Below are 15479 nucleotides of genomic sequence, written 5' to 3'. Positions count from 1 at the left end.
TGTTCTCATCCTGAAGCAAATTTCTTAACCCGAGGTCCTATTTCTGGGTTAGTGGAGTCTGTAACCTGAAGTGCCTGTAACCTGAGGTACCACTGTACTTTTATTTTGTTTGTATCCTATTCTACATTTCTACATACAGTGTTAAGCTACTGAGTGTGATTGTGGCATTGCAATAATCTTCTCCTCAAAAGCTACAAAAACACATACACACACCCTGATTAGTCCTTGAAGATTTAGCTTGTATGGAATCTCATAGTTAGGGGTGGTCCTTTGACCACTGGTGTGGTGTAGTGGTTAAGAGCGATAGACTCGTAATCTGGTGAACCGGGTTCGCATCCCTGCTCCTCCACATGCAGCTGCTGAGTGACCTTGGGCTAGTCACACTTCTCTGAAGTCTCTCAGCCCCACTCACCTCACAGAGTGTTTGTTGTGGGGGAGGAAGGGAAAGGAGATTGTTAGCTGCTTTGAGACTCCTTAGGGTAGTGATAAAGCGGGATAACAAATCCAAACTCTTCTTCTTCTGTGATGAGGCAGAGTGAGGCAGCTGCCTCAGGTGGTACGTGCTGAGGGGCAGGGAAGGCAGATCTGTGAGTGCCATGTGGCCTACCTTGTACCCCCTAGGTTGGCCTTCTGCCCTCAAGTGCAGTGGAAGAAACAGTTGTACCTCCTGAACGCTGCAAAGCTGGAAGTGAATGTTCCAGTTTGCAAACGTTCTTTGGAACCCGAATGTCCAACACGGGTTCCGCAGCTTCCGATTGGCTACAGGAGCTTCCTGCAGCCAATCAGAAGCCGCGCCTTGGTTTCTGGACATTTTGGAAGTCGAACGGACTTCCGAAACGGATTCCGTTTGACTTCCGAGGTATGACTGTATTTCCCTTTCACCAGTATTGGAGTATGATTAAACTGCCAATCCAACAAGCTTCTGTATGTGCCTTGGGGGAGGGTGGCATCTTGTCCTTCACCTCAGGCAACAAAGTGTCTTGAGTCAGCCCTGCTTATCATCATCATGACTCCTGCTTTTTCTTCAGAACAATGCTTGTCTTTGCATTCAGAACAATGCTGGCACTGCTCAGGATATCTTAATACCAAATACTTTTCAAAACCATCTATGGTATTACATAGGCTACAGCTTGTATTAACTCTTTCTCCCCCTTCTCTGATTTCTTTCAGCAATGAATGTGTCGGCTGCTGCTGATTTAATGCCTACATCATCATGGAATGTGTCAAGTGAACTAGACAAAGGTAAATGCAAGGGGGAAAGAGGAATTTAAAATCATCCTAGATTTTAAGAAGCCATTCTTAAAGTTCCTTTGTTTTGTGCTTGATCATATCAAAATCTGCTGTTAAAGTCACAAGAAGGAGGAATTGAGACCTGTTTTGTATGCCAAGCAATCATTTGATATTCAATTACACCCCAGTTTGTGATTTTTGAAGAATGTTGGGATTCACTCCCTCCCCTTTCTTACTTCAAGTAACACGTTCCACATGTTAAGAAAATATGTCAAGATGTGAATTATAGCAGTTTATGACCTACCTGACATTTCATCTGTGCCTTTTGGAATCTGGATTCAATATTACCTGCCTGGACTCTATGTTAACAAGCTTTGGTCTAAGTAGCCTTGCATGCACATTTTGCTATGAAATTTGGAGGCAATCAGTTAGTTGCTGGACTGGGAGGAGGAATGAAAAATCTTTTAATATTTGTATACAGCATGCAGAGAATTAGGATGTTGAATACACAGACACACAGTGGGCATATGTTGGTCTGCAGTTTCATTTGTGCTTGCATGAGAAACGAGTCTCCCATGCACACACAATGTGAAGTTGTTCTTGCATACCTGTTTTCCATGTCTTCAAATGGCTGTTAGTTTCTGTAATCTGTGTATAATCTATACAGTAGAATCTCAGAAGCCGAACACCTGTAAACTCGAACGTTTTGGCTCCCGAACGATCGGAAACCGGAAGTGATTGTTCTGGTTTTCGAATTATTTTTGGAAGCCAAACATCTGGCGTGGCTTCCCCCCCTAACAAAAATCCTGGCTATGCCCATGTACAGGAGTTCATTCCAGTCCTACACAGAGATATTGCCCACATTCCCAAAGCTGTCATTTTCCTCCACTGGGAAAAATGTATTGACACTTGTTTCTCTTGCTTCTCATCTAGCTTCACCCATGCAAAGCATCTTTTTTCTTTTTCTGTCTGGTGATCGTGTGCTTCCACTGCTTAGAAATATGATCATGGAAGGTGGAATTATTGGCCTCTTAAAACACCCTTCTTTCTTTCACTTTCTGGTCAGGGGAAAGTTGCCTTACAGCCCCTCCAAAGTGGTGGGAAGAAAATAGGAAGTTGCCTTATACTGGGTTGGAAAGTTTGTCCCTCTCCAGTCCACCCTTACTGGAATGCTCAGACAGAGATCTTTCTCATCACTTGTTACCTAGCCCTTTCTTCAAAATATTTTTAAAAAACAAAGTTTAACCAGGTTTAAAACATGCAGAACATGTGTTTTTCAATCCCACCCCGATATGATTGAGGGTTTCCAATGGTCAGTTCTGGGGTGGGATTGCCAGTCTCTTATCTGGCCTTTAAAGTACTGCAAAGCATGGTTTTATTAAATATAATAGCAAGGTCAGTAGTTCACCCACAGTGAACTTCCAGTGTTTTTAAACGTGCATTGAGAAATGACAGGTCATGCAAACATACAGCCTAAAGAAATCAACTTCCACCTGTTTTCCACAAGAGCTGGCATGTGGTCTCAGAAGCATCCATATAAACCGGATTTTAAAGCTTGTTAAACGCCTCATGTAAATTGGTTCCCAGCCAGCACTCCCAATTAAGCAGATGTCCCTATTCAGTGACCTTCACAGTTCCTGCCACTCTTCAGAAGCACTCCCTCCCCCAACAACCCCACAAATGTATACACTTCAGTGTTTCATTGGGTATGTTTTTCATGTTCTTATTAAAATATTGTAAAACTGAATGAATATTTTTTAAAAACAACAACAAACTTGTTATTCTGTCTCCCCTGCCCTCAACCTGACTACTTCTCCAGTGACTGTCTACCAACTGAGACTCATTCAACTTTCAGTTTTGATTAAATAAGCTAAATTGGCAGCATTAAACAGTTGCCTGTTTATCCTTTTTATCAGGAAATGAAATTTAAAAGGGACGCAACCACCCGTGAAGACCTGTTGAAAGCAGCAATTGATGCAGCAGGGAGGTGGTGGTTTCTCACCAAAACTTTAAAGAGAAATAAATGCTGCATTTTTTAAATTAAAAAAATCATTTTTAAAAGCATCTCCGGATCATCAAGTGCTTTTCTAGTTCTTCCTACCACCCTGATTTCTCTACCTACTTTTCAGCAGACATTTGTTACAGAGAAGAGATTATTATGTTGTTGCTGCTGCTGAATTTAACAGTTGTCAAAAGGGCATTGCACATTATAAATCTGAGTCTACAGACTTTTGGGGAAAATAGAGTCTTGTTATGAAGAAACAATAGATTGTCTTAGGACTACTGAGAGGACAGACACAAGATCTTGTGATTGCAGAGCACCAGTTCATATATACAAGTCAATCGTGGCTAGAGCAGGGGTGGTGGACCTCTGGCACACATGCCTAATTAGGCATGGTACAGATCCCAATTTGGCCCACAATGTTGTTTCTTCCAAACCACACCCATATGCTACACAACTGACATAATAAGGGACTGCCAGTGCACAATCAGGAGCCTTACAGTACACACACTGCTATGTATTGGCAAGGGAGACTTCCTGTTATTGCCAGTCAGCTGATTGGCAATGAAATTGAGCCAACTGGGATGAGCTTCACTATTGAATTCCCCTTGGGGAGCTCTGTAGCCAGCTGATCCTTGAAGGGGCTTTGCAGGAAAGAACTTGCACTGGCTGCCAATATGATTCCAGACCAAGTTTATGTTTCTTGTGTCTTGTGCTAATATACAAAGTCCTGGGGAGCTGGAGCTCATCAACCTAAGAAGGTAGCGCATCTAGGAGAAGGAAAACTCTGGTCTTAAAGCTCCGCTCCTTTACGGGATATCTTTGGGAGAAGGAAAGGCTAAGGTACCAACCCTACACAAATCTGGAGTGGAGTCCCTAAGATGGTTGGATTGCATCTTGCATCTTCTGGCAACTCCTGCAGCCAAGCTGGTGCCAAACGTATTGCTTTCCTTTCCTTTGGACCACATCAGTTGTTTGAGCAGCTCAGAACCTCCATACACACAGCTTGGGCTTGCCCCCTGGGAAGGTCACTTCAGTGCTGCTAATACAGCAGTCTGACTTCACCCCTAGAGGCACACTCCATTGTCTCTTGAGACAGATGGATACCAACTATAAGCAACTTGGTATTAGCATGGCTTAGGGACTGGCTGCCTAACTGCTTATGATCCTGTCCAATAACTGCAGTTGTTAGGAAGGGCATGTTAGTAATCCCTCATGGCCCCTGTTTTCTGCTCCGCCATCATCAGGAGTAGGGCTTTTAGGATGATAGTGCCTCTTCTCTTAGACAAGCAGCAACACGATATGTTTCAGACCCTTTCTGAAAACCTTGCTATTCAGGCAAGCATTCTTCAAAAGTCTTCCAAAGATGACTGCAGCTGATAGATTTCTCCTTAATATATAAAAATTCTATAGCAGCAGGGATTCTGTAAAATCATTGTCACTGCTCAAACTCCCCCCCCCCTGCAGTTTTTGCTCCCTTTCATTTTTGGTTGAATGCGTTAATCCTATGCTCACTTACTTTGCTGTACTGCTGAGGATGGCTCTGTTAATGTTGGTTTTGAGAGGGTCAAAATCCTCAGTGTTCAGATTCTCTAATATTCTACTGAATAATGCTTTTGGTCACTCATTTCTGTGGTGGTTCATAGATTATCCATGATTCTCCTCACAAAATCTTTAAATGTGAAATTGCTTCATGTGGTGAAAAGAGGTAAAATTACAGCTTTCATATTCATGCACAATTTACCTTTTCATTTTCTCTTGCTATACAGGGATATTCAGTAAATCAAGTACCCCTTATGGGACGTGTGTGTGTGTGTGTGTGTGTGTGTGTGTGTGTGTGTGTGTATTTTCTATTTGTGGGGTCCCATGAGTAGCTGAGGCAGTAAATTACTATGACTTTGTTTGAGAATTTTTTTAGTTACAGCACATTAGCTCTTTTGTTTGCTTTTCCACTGATAGAGTGTGTGTTTTTGTTTGAGAATTTGTGTTTCTTGAATGTCTCATTTATGGGTAATATAGGACGTAAAATGTGAAGGTCGTACAACAAAAGCTACCAAAGAAATTGACCTAAGTACCATTCACCAGTCTGCTAAACTGTTTCAGAAAATGTGTAACTTATTTCAGACTTTGGTTAGGTTTTTCCCCTTATAAACCCCAGTGTGTATAATGAATGTCTGACGTTACACACAAGGTAGCTATATATAATAACCTTGCCCTGGCTCATCCAGCTATCTCGGTTTATTTGAAAGATTAATAGATCAGAGGGCCAAGGGACGTGTTTTATTGTACATTTCTGTTCCAGATTTCCTGACATTTGGGGTTTAAAAAATAGACCTTTAACAGGCAAAGGAAGGGCTAATAAGAAGCAGATTCTAATGTGATTGTATGTCAAAATGTCAAAAATAACTGCTTATCTTTGACTTCATAGCATTACTCTTCAGCCATTTTATTCACGTAGATGGGTAGGCACATACATTTATTTATATATACACACAATCTGCTTCACTGCATTATTCTCCATCCTCTATGTATGTGTGATATATCTACACATGCAAATATATATCTATATACGCAAAGTGGAGACCTCTACCTATTTGTACACACTTTTAGCAAGTTAAGGTTTGGAATAAGACACAGTTTAGTTTCTAAAGCGACAACAAAATTCCTTGATGTTTTTCAGTAGTTTAGGTTACAAGATGATACAGATTTTTGTATGCTAGCCACAAATTACTTATTTGTTATAAATAATAATTTGTAGCACATAGCTTTTCTAGACTGTGATTTCCTTTTCTTTTTTTATACAGTTGTTGAACCTTCTATTTTAATCATACATTTGTAAATGCTACCAGTGTGTGTGTGTGTGTGTGTGTGTGTGTACCTCTAACAACATAATTGTTGTTATAATTTGTGCATTTGCTTTGGGCCATTTTGGAACTGATACATTTTATAAATTAGTAACAAGTGTGTAGACCTCCTGCTTGTTTTATAAACCAGATTTCAAGTAAAGAAAATGTAATTCCTCCACACCAGTTTTCACTTATCAAAATTGTCACCAAAGCTCTTTGGAAATTTTAAAATGCATTCAGAAACAAAGCAGTATGAAAAATCTAAAACACAGAATTGAAAACTGTCAAAAGGAGCATAGTCAGATAGAAAATTCACTTTGTATTGACAGCTAAAAGTTTGCTTGTTCTCCTTACCATCTTTGAAAATATTGAAGGCCATTCTAGAGTAAATCTCAGTTTAAAAGATGCAGCATAAATTAATAAATAATGTCATTAAAGTTTGGTCATGTTTCATTTTTGAAATCTCATTTAATATTTCAGAATGGTAGTCACTCTAAGAGTAACTGCTTTTGTTTGTTTTTGTGAGGAGTTATTATTCATTCAATCATATATGGCATCATATATTGTTAACTTTCTTTATACGAAAATTAGGAATAAATATAAATATATTTGTTCTAACTTTTAAATAAATTCCAGTGTCTGTTCATCTCATGCCTATTACTCTGCTGCTATACAGTTGACTGTGTGCTAAGGGGATATTATTGAATTGAATTAATACATTTAGGAATGTGCTGTCTGGAATGCACTATTAAAATACTTTTGCCCTTGTTTTACTGCCTTTTCCCTTCAGTGGGGGTCAGAGACTGGGGTTTCATGGAATTTTATTCTGCTTCCTTTCCTGTTTCAAATATTGACATTTATTTATTTAAAACATTTCTTTAAACTTGATTTTCATCATAAATCATCCAGGACAACAAAACTCAATGAAGCAATAGTAGTTGACAGGAAAAGGCAAAATTAACTTATCTATTTAAAGCTTTGAAGAAGGAAACTGTATTCACCTGGTACCTGAAGTTCAGAGAGCAGGCACCAGAAGAGCATTTCATTATTGGGATGCCATCACTGAGAAAATTCAGTTCTGAGTTGCCACCTATCTAACCTCTGAAGGTGTGGGCACTTAGAGCAGGGCTTCCGACGGAGATATTATACTTAAAGAATGGGCAACTTCATATGGAAGTTTCTCTGCTCCCAAAACATACAGTGAGGTTAGAGTATATGGTTTGAGTGCCAGACCAGGACAAGGGAGACAGATTCAACTGTCCACTTGGCCATGAAGCTCATTGGGTAACTGTGAGTCGGTCCCCATCTCTCTCTCTTTCTTGGTCTAATGTACATGAAAGGGTTATGATAAAGTGAAGAGAGGGAACCATGTATACCACCTTAAGCTCCTAAATTGAAGGGTGACAGAAATATAATAAATGAACCCCAGAAGCTGATATGCTGGCTGCAAAGGGACACTGTCTTTTCCTTTTTCATCCTGTGGCTTGGGTGTTGGTAGTCTAAATAAATCAGGAAGGCTGATAGAGATGTATGACACTGCGAAGCTATCCAGCTTCTGTGGTGTGTGTGTGTGTGAGAGAGAGAGAGAGAAAGAGAGAAAGGAAGAGAGAGAAAAAGGAAGAAAGAAAATGGCTAAGCTTTCAGAAAATATCCACCCTAATGCCTATTGCCTGCTTCTGTATATTATTAACTCGGAAAGGAATATATGCAGTGGAACAATAAAGAGAAAACACAATCCATTCAGCACTATGTGTTTGGATAAAGCTTTCTATGAATGCTTCATTGAGAACTTTGGTGAAATAAAAGCAAGCTGGCTGAGCAAAATGAGTTGCTGGCCTTTGCTTCCTGCTTGAAATGCTGATGACCAAATATTTCCATTCATGTCTCTTTTAACTTTTTGATATGCTTCATGTGGGTTGCCAAATAATAAAAAAGCATAATTCTGTTGTCTGAAAAGTCAATTTGCATTTTCCTTGTTTTTATTAATCAATATGATGAAATGATTCATTTTAAAGATGCTCCTGCATCCTCTTTTGCTGCCATCTTCATTACCCCAAGGAAAAGGAAAAGAGGAACTAAGGTTCTTTACTTGCATTCAATTCTTATTTTTGCAGCTGAATGGCTTGGAACAGATTCTAGCATGACATCCTGGTAGTACTAACAGCAGCATTAGCAATGATAATGAGCTTTTTGCTTTTGCCTTAGCATGCCAAATGTTCATCAGAATAAGTTGCAACTTAAGTTTAAGTTAAAGTAATCCTACAAAAGATTCAAATTCCTTTGCAAGAATTTGCCAGTTTTACTTTAAAATGCACCTGGACGCCACCACTTAAAGTAGTAAATAGTCTGAAAGCTTTCCTGCTTTAACAATGCACATATTTCTTCTTACAATGCACATTTTGTGGTTTCAGAACTCCTTAAACTTAACTATGTATTAAAGCACTATTCCATAATGAAAAAATGAGGGGGAAAGTTGCAGAATAAAGACACCTAATATTTAGTTTTTGCATTCTTTGTCTCCAGTTTATACTCTTAGACTCATGAAGGTGACTTATGATGTGCAGTGTTTTCTTTGGCAAGGCCTCAAAACCAGAAACATATTTAAGGCCAAGCTTTCTAGATATTATCTCAAGTAATTTAGAAGTTCATTATAGGGCACCCACTAGGCCTGCTACAGTAAGGGTCTGTCAGCATTTTACAGTGGTTTATAACTTGAGCATAAAGAAAAAAAGTCTCTGTGGGTTGAAACTTGGCATTTAGGATTTAAGACTGGGAACAGATTGTTTTAACAAATTGAAAAGTAAAATTGACTTGTTATCAAATTATATGTGGTCTAAATTTTAGATTTCTGGTTTCATCTCAAAATTTCTGACATTAAAGTATTTTCTGAAAGCGTCGTCATACATGCTTGGTATCAAACAAACATGTTTTTTTAAAAATGAAGAAAATGCTAACTGATTTATGGTACAATCCTTAAATCCTCCTAAATTCAGACATATAATTGGTGTATTCTGCAGCAATTAGCTTGAGTGCCATAGTCAAAAAAATATTAAAGGATTGATGATATAATTTGGGTCAGGATTTATATTATGCAACCTGTTTTCAATGACAGTGTTCATGTCAAGAACGGCCTCGGTCCAGTATACCTGAAGGAGCGTCTCCACCCCCATCATTCTGAGGTCCAGCGCCGAGGGCCTTCTGGCGGTTCCCTCATTGCGAGAAGCAAAGCTACAGGGAACCAGGCAGAGGGCCTTCTCGGTAGTGGCGCCCGCCCTGTGGAACGCCCTTCCAGCAGATGTCAAAGTGATAATCAACTACCTGACATTCAGAAGACATCTTAAGGCAGCCCTGTTCAGGGAAGTTTTTAACGTGTGATATTTTACTGTATTTTTGGTTTCTATGGAAGCCGCCCAGAGTGGCTGGGGAGGCCCAGCCAGATGGGCGGGGTATAAATAATAAATTATTATTATTATTATTATATCAAGAACAGGTGAAGCTGCAATAAAACAATTGTGCTTCTGAGGATCCATCTTGATACTATGGTCCTCTGCACACAGTGACCTAGGTAGCAAAACTCAGGTTTACTCAATGCTGCCCCACCCTTTCCTCTACACACCAATTCGGAAATCCTGTTTTTACTTGAAAATGCATCTTCCTGACACTAATCAGGTGGGTAATCCATGGCCTTATGTGTTCAGCATCTGGTAGCACTCAAGGATCTCTCTTCCTTTCCATAAACCCTGCAGTGGCATTGGAGCTTGGAGACTCAGCCTAACAGAGCAGCGTAACATCCTTTAGAAATCTGTTCTAGCTGCTACACTTCATGGAGAGGAAAGATACCTTTGCTACTGCCCTCTGTGATGACTTCTCATGGCCTCCCACCCCACACCACAGGTGTGACATAGTGATCCAGAAGCTCCTCTTGCTCCTCTTTTGAATATTTTATTTCTACTGGGAATCATGTGCTTTGCCACATTTCTTGGTGCAGTCCTGAAAAGGGAAAACTCCACAATGGTGTTGGGAAGATGCTTCAGAAATGCCTCCTTGAGACTTAATGTCCAAGTAAACCTATATAAATTCGGATTACAGGAACTATAAGAGGCAGACAAAGGATGGGAGGGAAACTTAAGAATGTGTGTGAATGGATGTGTGCGTTGAAAGAGTAAGATAATGAATGATGGATGGATGGCTGGGGTATATACTTGGTGTGTGAATGGATGAGTTGCGGGTTGGGGGCTTGTGTGAAAGTAAAAATGAATGAATGAATGATGAAAGTGTGAGAGAGAAGGGGGTGGCAAAAATAGGTATCCCTGCTGATTGATTGCTTTGTCCTTACCCATTGCTGATATACAACAAGCAACCATTTTCTCCCACAACAACAAAGGGCTAGGTAAGCCATTGGTCTTATTCCGTATGACAACTCCTTATATCTCTATCTGGTCATCTGAATGCAGCTACATCTCTGTAAAATTTATATCTGTGTTTTTGTGATGATGCAACCATATTATAACAGTGTATATTAAATTATCCATTATTTATCGACGTGTCAGAAACAAATCAGCACCCTGTTAATTGTTCCTCACCCGTGCTTCTTGGGAAATACTGTATGCTCTGTGTTAGTTTTCTGTACCCTTGTCAGCATGACGATCATAGAAAAATTAATATTTCCCTCTTTGACTCTATTGCACTGTAAAGCAGCTAAATTACTCTCTTTGAAGTGTAATCAAGTTCAGCATTGTAAAGAAATCTAATACTTAAAATTTGAATGCGGTTGCTCAGAAGCTGTGCACTATTAGTATGATTTTATTAAATGCAGATTTTTGTGGGAATTCAAGAATGTATGATCTGACTCAGGCTATACTTTAACAATGAGTTTTCTTTTAAGTGTTCAAAGCATGATGCCAGATTATATGGACCCCTAAGTGAGTGGTGAACCCACTTCCCCTTGCTCACTTGTAAAACTGTAGTCAACTGTCTTCATTGCTATAATACCTTCTTCAGTAAAATGGTGATCATATATAATGCCAGCCCCTTGTGGGTTCTTTGCCCACAGTATTCATGATACTGCAACGTCTTTGATATGAAGCTAAACATCTAACCAAAGTTTACATAGGCAAAATTGTGTTAAGGTGTTAAAAGCTTGTAAAATTAGGTCTCTTTAATCACCTCCTTAGCCTTCTAAATTACAGTTCAGTAGTAGCTCTGTAATTGAAAGAAGCACATATATTTACAAAATTGTACTTTGAGAGTTGACTTTTAGGTGGGTTGGATTTTAGTAAAGATGTCGAGGAACAACATTTGCTATTGGCTACCAAATCTGAACATCTGGATAGGAAAAGGTGGCCCTTTGAAGAGAGAAGCTGGTTAAATTTGGATTTAAAGAGTAAACGTGCCATACTTGAAGGAAATTAATAGAGATAGGTAGCAGTTGGTGTTGTGTTGCATGGAAGAAAACATTGGCACTACTGATAGCCAAAAAATGGAACATAGATCCAATAATGGACATTTGAATCCTAACGCAATGCCAAAAAAAGAAGCTAGAAAAAATGGAGGATGTAGGTCTTGTGGGAAATGAAACCAATACATGCATCAACATCAGAAGCGGATAGATTTCTAGTTCAAGAGGGGGAAGAAGTTTATTTTCTTTAAGAAACTCATTCTTGAAAGGAACCAACAGACCTGTTTTCTGACCAGATCCAGAGATACGTGCCTATTTAGCTGAACATTGGGAATATTAAAGTGCTTGCTAAATGTTGTTAAAGTGCCAGCGTTACTTCATGCTACTCATTTATGTGTGAAGGCCTACAGCTACCATAAAATAATATTAATGTATATACAGATGAGTGGTCAAGCTTGTAAGGTAAAAAAAGTAAAGGACCCTTGGATGGTTAAGTCCAGTCACAGGTGACCATGGGGTGCGGCACTCGCCCCGCTTTTCAGGATGAGGGAGCCAGCATTTGTCCACAGACAGCTTTCTGGGTCACATGGCCAGCACGACCAACCGCTACTAGCAAACGGAGGACCATGACAAGTGCCAGAGCGCATGGAAACACCATTTACCTTCCTGCCACAGTGGGACCCATTTATCTACTTGCACTTGTATGCTTTCAAACTTCTAGGTTGGGAGAAGCTGGGACAGAGCATGGGAGCTCACCCCGTCACGCGGATTTGAATGCTAACCTTCCAATCGGCAAGCCCAAGAGGCTCAGTGGCTTAGACCACAGCACTACCCGCATCCCTAGGTCAAGCTAGTATAACTTGCTAGAGAGTTGGGTTTATCTGGTCTAGAAAACTTAGTTGTGGCTTCCCATAGGCAGCTTACCTTTTCAACAACATTGCTTGGATAAATAAAGCTACCATAACAAAGATAAAACAGGGTGGGTATGTATAAAAAGCTACCAAAAAAAAAGACAATTAATTTTTCAAATTAGGTAGTTGCCTTCACCTGAAACTCAACTGCTGGACTAAGAAGACAATTCGCACAATATTTTATGTCCAAAATACAGATAGATATAAATGCATACTTAATATGTTGGTTGTTAAACTTACTGAAGAAAAGCTTAGCTTTGGTACCAAATGTAAGTTTCAAATTATTTCAAATTGTTTCCACTTTCAGAAATCTGATAATAATCATATAGCAATAAAATGGAATAAGTGTGCTGGGTGAACAGTGACAGAAGTAGCTAAATATTATATAAGGCAATGCAGAGCCGTTATCTATATTGTCTAAATAACATAACCACAAGCACATTTGGAATGTGAAAGAGACAGAACAGATCTTCCAACAGTCAGCTTTATGAGTATACATCTAAATGTAAGACAGCATCTTCAGTAGATTATTTGTGACGCTTTCCCTTATACTACTTTACATATTTGTATGTGTTGTATGTAGCAATAGACATACATCCATTAATCTTTCTTGATAGGAAAAAGAGATTCATTCATAGTTGATATGCTAGAATACATTATTTATGTCTGAATAGGAATTTCTTGGGTGGAAGAAACTGATTTGTTTAAAACTGTGGCCAAGTGAGCAGTTGTTTTGTCTAAACCCTCTTCCTTGTGTGTTTGACAGATTATTTCTTGAAGCTTGATGAGCCCATGAACAATATCACCACTACCTTAGGCCAGACGGCAGAACTGCACTGTAGGGTTTCTGGGAATCCTCCTCCAACTGTGCGTTGGTTGAAAAATGATGCTCCCGTCGTACAGGAACCCAGAAGGATATCTTTCCGTGCGACGAACTATGGATCTCGATTACGAATAAGAAACCTTGATACCACAGACACCGGCTACTTTCAGTGTGTGGCAACAAATGGCAAGAAAACTGTTTCTACCACTGGGGTACTGTTTGTGAAATTCGGTAAGAAGTCCCTCTTGCTGGAAAAGTTCCTCTTTCAAGAAAAGTTGGGTAAAATGGAGGCAAAGATAAATGTCTCCCCATCATGCCCAACCAAGTTAACACAGGACATAGCTGAACAAAACTGCATATTCAGAATGACAAAGCAAGCAGATTTATCACTTTATTCAATTATTTACTTTTCAGATTACATCTGATTGATGTTAATACAAGCCATTGCAATCTGATTGATGTTAATACAAGCCGTTGCAATGGAGAATCTTGTGATATTGTTACATTATAAACAGCTTGTTAAACAAACAGTGTTGGAGGCAGGCGCAGCTAAGAGCCAAACTACATATTATATTAAATGTGTAAGCATTTTTTATTACTTAAATATCAGCCACACAGGCTAGGATAGCATTGAGATATTGGTGTGCAGGGATTTAATGTTTTCACTTCCTGCTGTCCTGCTTGGGCGGGGAAACCATTTCCCACATGTGATGCTGTTAGTGCCAATGGAAGCTTTTCTCCCATGGCTAAATGCAAAATACAGCAAGAGAATTAAATCACAGGATACGTCCATCCTGATGCTGCTTTGAGGCCCCAATCTCTGCAGGCTAGATTTAAATAGTAATTTCAAAATGTGCCCTTAAACTTTTTGCATGCATTTAACATCACATTTTGTTTTCCCCCTAGCACTGCTGGCCAGTAGGCACGAGAACATGTATTCTGTTATTGTTGTTGTTATATATCTTGCCTTTCTTCCACCATGGAATCGAAGCTGGCCTTACATATGGTTCCCAGACAATCACCCATTCAGGCATTGAGCAGACCCAAATCTGTTTAGCAAGGTAGTGGCCTCATGTGCCTTCATATCATATGCTGGGGTTACAATACTGAGCAGAGTGAAAGCCAAACTGTACTAAACACACACACGAACACACACTGTCTATCATTGTTTATAGAATACACTCATTAAAATATTGTGATGTAAGAGCAAAATGTATACCTATTGATAGCAGAGAAATACATAGCAATAGCTTTGAATCTTATATTAGAAATTTGGAACAATAAAATAAAATTAAAATTGACTTAAGCAAAAACAAAAAATTTCCTGCTGTAAAGTTAGTAAAAACTAACTCCTGCTCCTCTTCTTTTTTAAAAAAAATTCTCATTTTTCTAGGTCCTCCGCCAACAGCAAGTCCAGGAACATCGTGAGTTGTTAAATACTTACTATGTTAATGAATTCTGTAATGTTTTTTAAAAAGTGATTTTATAGTTCGTATGTATTCTGCTCTGAATTCAACATTAAGAATAGATTTGTGGTATCATTTTAAGTTCATTATATGTATATATTCACACATGCATGCACACACTAGGAGTTGTACAGTGGGTCATGCCCAAGCTAGAGACTGCTTCTTGCGTCAGTAAAATCAAATTGTTTGCTTGCTTCCATGGTCTTTAATCCACCCTAACTCTCCTGAATGTTTGGAAAGAGTGCAGCTGACAGACCTGAGATGTTACCCACTTTTGACAGATGCTTGCAGAGACTGTGCTTTTTCTTAGTCTTTGCTGTGGGCAAAGGAAAATGTAGGCTACAGCTCAAAGCATTTTAGAATCCAATCCTACAAACACAGGATTATATTCAGTTGAAATTGCAACAGAACATTCTCTCCCTCTCCTCCCACTACATACCCCCTAAATCTGTTCTGAGGGTTCCCCCAGTCCTCCAGAGCATATTTGGGAATGTTGCAGGGTGCATGAAGGAAAACTCTTTTGCGCTAGTATTGATTGTTGTGTCTGCACAACTATTTAATTTAGTAGCACCCATAGTGTTTACTATCACACTGGCCTTGGTCAAATGCAAGAGGAGAGGAAGGCTTTGGCTGTATACAACCCCCTGCTGACTCCAAATCCAGTGTACTCCCACTACTGGTTTGAGAAGTGGTGTACACAACCCATATTATCGTGCTTCTCCTGTTGCTTCTTGTGAAATACTGTGTTCTGATGTGTCCCCCCCAAAAAAACTAACTTCAATCTGAATGGGAGGGGAATGATC

At 39.4% G+C, this 15479-nt stretch overlaps 1 protein-coding gene across 3 annotated transcripts in view; it reads left to right on the top strand.

Annotated features, from left to right (window-relative positions):
- ROR1 (receptor tyrosine kinase like orphan receptor 1) overlaps nt 1–15479 on the top strand; it is a 153014-nt gene that overhangs the window by 105688 nt on the left and 31847 nt on the right. For all 3 annotated transcript variants that reach the window (XM_053392180.1, XM_053392178.1, XM_053392179.1), the window contains exons 2-4: nt 1171–1242; nt 13154–13441; nt 14604–14634. In XM_053392180.1, coding sequence (XP_053248155.1) covers nt 1173–1242; nt 13154–13441; nt 14604–14634 — 389 coding nt within the window. In that variant the 5' untranslated portion in view covers nt 1171–1172. The remainder of the gene's footprint in view (nt 1–1170; nt 1243–13153; nt 13442–14603; nt 14635–15479) is intronic.

This window comes from Podarcis raffonei, chromosome 6 (assembly GCF_027172205.1).
Source record: "Podarcis raffonei isolate rPodRaf1 chromosome 6, rPodRaf1.pri, whole genome shotgun sequence".
NCBI lineage: Eukaryota > Metazoa > Chordata > Lepidosauria > Squamata > Lacertidae > Podarcis > Podarcis raffonei.
The sequence above is the reverse complement of the archived record's forward strand: the minus strand, read 5'-3'. Positions and strand labels throughout refer to the sequence as shown.